At 35.0% G+C, this 4758-nt stretch overlaps 1 protein-coding gene across 1 annotated transcript; it reads right to left on the bottom strand.

Annotated features, from left to right (window-relative positions):
- Positions 1-316: 316 nt before the first annotated feature.
- LOC128544266 (immunoglobulin alpha-2 heavy chain-like) lies at positions 317-2969 on the bottom strand. The gene is made up of 4 exons (XM_053514308.1): positions 2927-2969; positions 2474-2842; positions 469-783; positions 317-360 (listed from the first exon to the last, which is right to left on the bottom strand). The coding sequence occupies exons 1-4, from the start codon at positions 2967-2969 to the stop codon at positions 317-319; spliced, it is 771 nt and encodes a 256-aa protein (XP_053370283.1).
- Positions 2970-4758: the final 1789 nt, after the last annotated feature.

Here is a 4758-nt window from a genome sequence, read left to right as displayed (position 1 = left end):
CAGTTTGCCTAAAGAAATCTAAAATTTTGCTATAAGTACAGTATAATTTCCTCAAACAGTAAATGTTACACATAGATATCTATGCATCAAAGTGAACTGAACATAAGATTGGTTAATTCTATTCGTAATCAAATACTAAAGGTCAAAATGTCTGGAATGCTCCTGTGCTCCTCTTAGAATATTTTTAGCTATTGTTGTTTGTTCTTAAGTATTATGATGGATGCTGGTGCTTGCTCTGTAAAAGTGCTGAATTTTTTATTTTTGTTTTTCTAGAAAAGAAAATAACCAGAAATTTTAAAACATGAAAAGCCACTGTTCATGGCTTGAACTGACACTGTTCATGTGTCAGGGCTTTATCCACTGTTCATGTAATAACACACAGCTTTAATAACATAAAACTTTCATTCTGATGTAAGTAGTTTTCTGTACTGGAGGTTTTTGTACAGGGATGTTGTTTTTCTGTCTTACTGTGGTACTTTCGAGCACAATAATACACAGCTGTGTCTTCAGTCTGCATGTTCTGTCCTGTTAATGTTACTGTGCTGCTGGACGTGTCTCTGGAAACCTGAAACCTGCTTTTCAGTTTCTCACTGTAGAAAGTGTTACCATTATAAAGTATCTCTCCAATCCACTCCAGAGTTTTTCCTGCAGTTTGTCGTATCCAGGCTGTACGGTAGCTGCCATCAGTTAATGAATATCCAGAGACTTTACAGGTCAGAGTCAGTGACTGACCAGGGGTTACTACTGAGGATGCAGGCTGGGTCAGCTCAACACTGTGAACACCTGTCAAAGAAACATTATTTTAATTTAGTTAAAAATATAAAGCTATAATTAAACTGTATTATATATTAAATATAAAACACTTACAGTGTACGGCTGCCAGCAGCAGCAGCAGTATCGATGTAGAGATCATGGTGTGTTGAAGCAGAATAAGTAAAAGCTCTTGGCCTTCATTGCTTAAATATACAAGAAGCACATTTGCATAGAGACACTCCTTATCTAAAAGAAAAATGTAATGAACTAGTTTGCATAAGAAAATCTTCACATCTCTGAATTCTGTAAAAAAATTATTATAAATGTACAATAACACTGTCACTGGCATCAGTATTGATATCACCATCCACACCACTGGTTTGTTCACCTGTTGTCTGATCCTGTGCCTGTTGTAGCTTCCAAAATTAAATCCCGTTCCTCTGCAGGAGTTTCTACAGGATTCTTTTGTACTGTTGTTTGTAATGACTTGAGACTTTGAGATTTCACACTTACTGTAGGATGTAAAATATACATTTAATCAAGTTAATACAGATGCATACAGATAAAAGAGGTGAATCACATGTTACAGTTAAGAACTCATTATCCTCTATTATCTTATTGTGTGTTTACACTGTGAACATAAAACAAGATAAAATAAGTATAAAACTGTTTAATTTACAATTTAATTCCCTTCATTATCTTAATTTACCCTACATTAGCTCCATCCTTATACTGCATGTATACAGTATTTAGATAATTTCTTCATTATGTCAGAAACAGTTAAACGTATGTGATATAATTCTTTTATATAACTGAAATATATTCATCCAGTTATACTGTAACTTGGCAAGTTATGGAAGTCCACATAAAAAAAAAGAATATGACAATTAAAGAATATCGAAAAAATATGCCTTTCTGCCATTATGAAATAGATTTTTTTTACTTTTATTTATTTATCTATTTATTTATTAACTAAGCTTAACAAACCTTTGCATGCAACTTTCAAACTTTATTAAAAGACTGAAAAATTAAGCCCAGTATTTACGAATACAGTACTATGTATACATGAACCGAATGCCCCACAATCCGTTGCTTACTGCTGCCATCTAGTGTAAAAAGATGAAATTGTGACCACCACATATAGCAGGGTCATTGCCAGATTTATAAATCTCTATAGGGCACAGGGCCTCTGTTATTCAGTTCACACATTCATTTCTAGCAACTGTTGTGTACAGGGTCGCAGGGGCCTGAGGCCTATTCCAGGAGACATTGCACAAGGCATGATTTGAGTCAGTGATATATATAAAGTATAAAACATAGTTCTGTAAATGATATTTCAGGACAAAATTCTACACTTCAATAAAACTATAAACGAGAAACTTATTTCAACAAATTTCGATGCATTTAAAAATGTGACATGGCCTCATGAAGACAAAAAATACATAAAGACTTTTGATGGCAGTGTTTGTAATTTATCACATCAGTGTTTATTTGATCCTCTGTAAGTTATCATCATTTGATCTCTGTGTGTATTGTTTTGTGAAAAGTTAGAACATGGTTTTAAATGCTGTGTTTCAGTGTGCAAGAGATTAGTAGAGTGTGAACAAAATAGTTCACTTTTCATTTTGGTGTTTAGAGTTTTGAAATGGTTAAGCATTTGGGGAAAACTGTAATAATTCACACTATAGATATAACAGTGTCAGTGACAATACTGTTTCACTGCACTGAGGTTTCTGTACTGGGGGTTTTTGTACAGGGATGTTGTTGATCTGTCTCACTGTGGGTTCCCGAGCGCAGTAATACACAGCTGTGTCTTCAGTCTGCATGTTCTGTCCTGTTAATGTTACTGTGCTGCTGGACGTGTCTCTGGAAACCTGAAACCTGCTTTTCAGTTTTTCACTGTAGTAAGTGTTACCATCACCACATATCTCTCCGATCCACTCCAGAGTTTTTCCTGCAGGTTGTCGTATCCAGTGTGTGCAGTAGCTAGCAGTTACTGAATATCCAGACAATTTACAGGTCAGAGTCAGTGACTGACCAGGGGTTACTACTGAGGATGCAGGCTGGGTCAGCTCAACACTGTGAACACCTGTTAAAGAAAATAGTGTAATGTTGTAACAGCAATAAGTTAGAAAGACTTTATTTTATATATAATCAAACATAAAACACTTACAGTGTACGGCTGCCAGCAGCAGCAGTAAGGATGTAGAGATCATGGTGTGTGTTGAAACAAAATAAGTTGCAGCTCTTGCTTTTCATTGTTTAAATATATAACAGAAAAGGACATTTGCATAGAGACACTCCTTATTTTAGGGAAATTTTTATGACTTTTGTTTAGGTTCATACTTTAATAAATAAAAAGATTGAGAACAGGTGTTAATGGTTGAGCTTATAGACAAACAGTTGTTGTAGTATTAAATAGGGGAAATTAGAAAGTGTGTGTTGGTGTGTGATGGAGCTTTCAATATACCTATGTGATTTATCTTACACCTTCATATCTTTTCTATTCTGCTTATGCAACTACAATAATTTGGCAATTCATCAGATAAATTGTACAATATAATCTCCCTCTGTCTCTCACTGTCTCTCTCTCTCTTAAAGTTACAAACCCCCCCCCCCCCCCCCCAATTACTAGAAAGTCTTCTGCCAACATTAATCCTGTAATATAAACGATGCTATTATTCATCATCTTCTTTTGTCCTCCATATGAAAATTTAACTGTATGTGATAGTCTTAATATTCAGTTTCTTACATAAACACAAAATATACATAGTGTACATTAAACACCTGCTAAAGAAATAAGTATTTAATGAATGAAACACTCAAATCTAGCAAAAATTTTATAATGTACTGTTGTCACCCAAAGTATTGAGACAAAGTGAAATTCAGTGAATTTATGATTTACTTAATTTATGAATTTATTCTATTTCAAATTGTTTACATTAATAACACAAAAAATATTTAGTATGAAGTCCCTTATTCTTTAACACCTGCTGGATTCGGCTGGGCACAGCATCAAAAAGACATCTGTCAGACATCAGACCTCTAGTTTCACTTGTTTAATCCATGACTGCTTGGTTGCTTCCTGAAGCATCATTTCCACAAAGGTTCACTGTTTGTTAAGCCATTTTAGTGCAGAGGAACCCCAGCTTTAGAATATAAAGGTCCTGCCACATACAGGATTTGTTCCATCCACTAATTAGCACAACTCTTCAGGCATATAGACTTCAACTAATTAGTGATCCGTTCACCTGTTTTGTGCACAAGGACAACATGGCACATGCTGTCTTGATACTTTTGTCCACCATTGTATAGTTGTTCTGGTATTAAATGGCTATGTACCTGGAGTAAATCTAGGTAAGCAAAATACCATAACTGATTAAAATATTAAAAATGGACATTTAAAATTGACCCAAACTGACTATTAAAACTTCATTCGAATTCAAACTTCAACTTAGAGAGCATGTTTATAAAAATGCCTTTTTTTGTAAGTGGAATCCACTGAGGGTATTTTGAGCAGTACACAATTTTGTGCAATACAAAGCTATCTCTTCAGTTTGCAGATTCTGTCCTTGAATTGTTATCGTATTAGTAGAAATGTTTCTGGATGGGATGCTAAACTTAGATTATACTGTAACACGTACTCCCGCTACTATAGATGTTCCCAATTCATTTATTTTTTTTCTGCAGGCTGTTGGATCCAAGCAATACTGTAGCATAAACTGAATATGGGTGAATATGTATCCGTGCAGTGGATGGAAAGACTCCTGAATGGAAGGACTGTCATGGCAGCAGGCTGAGTCAGTTCTTCACCATGTACATCTGTAGAGGAAGAAAACATTGTAAAATGTGCTCCAATTTAATAGTATTGCAATAAATAAGTGAATTTGATGAAGCAATCACAGAATGCAGCTGCCAGCAGGAGCAGTAGAGATTTAGAGGAAGATGATTTAGTGTGTTGTTTGTACTGGGGTCTCCTCTGTCCTTCAAACTTTAAATGAGAAC

Source organism: Clarias gariepinus, chromosome 16, assembly GCF_024256425.1.
Source record: "Clarias gariepinus isolate MV-2021 ecotype Netherlands chromosome 16, CGAR_prim_01v2, whole genome shotgun sequence".
Classification (NCBI taxonomy): Eukaryota; Metazoa; Chordata; class Actinopteri; order Siluriformes; family Clariidae; genus Clarias; species Clarias gariepinus.
Note: the sequence above shows the minus strand (reverse complement) of the source record. Positions and strands in the feature narration are given on the sequence as shown.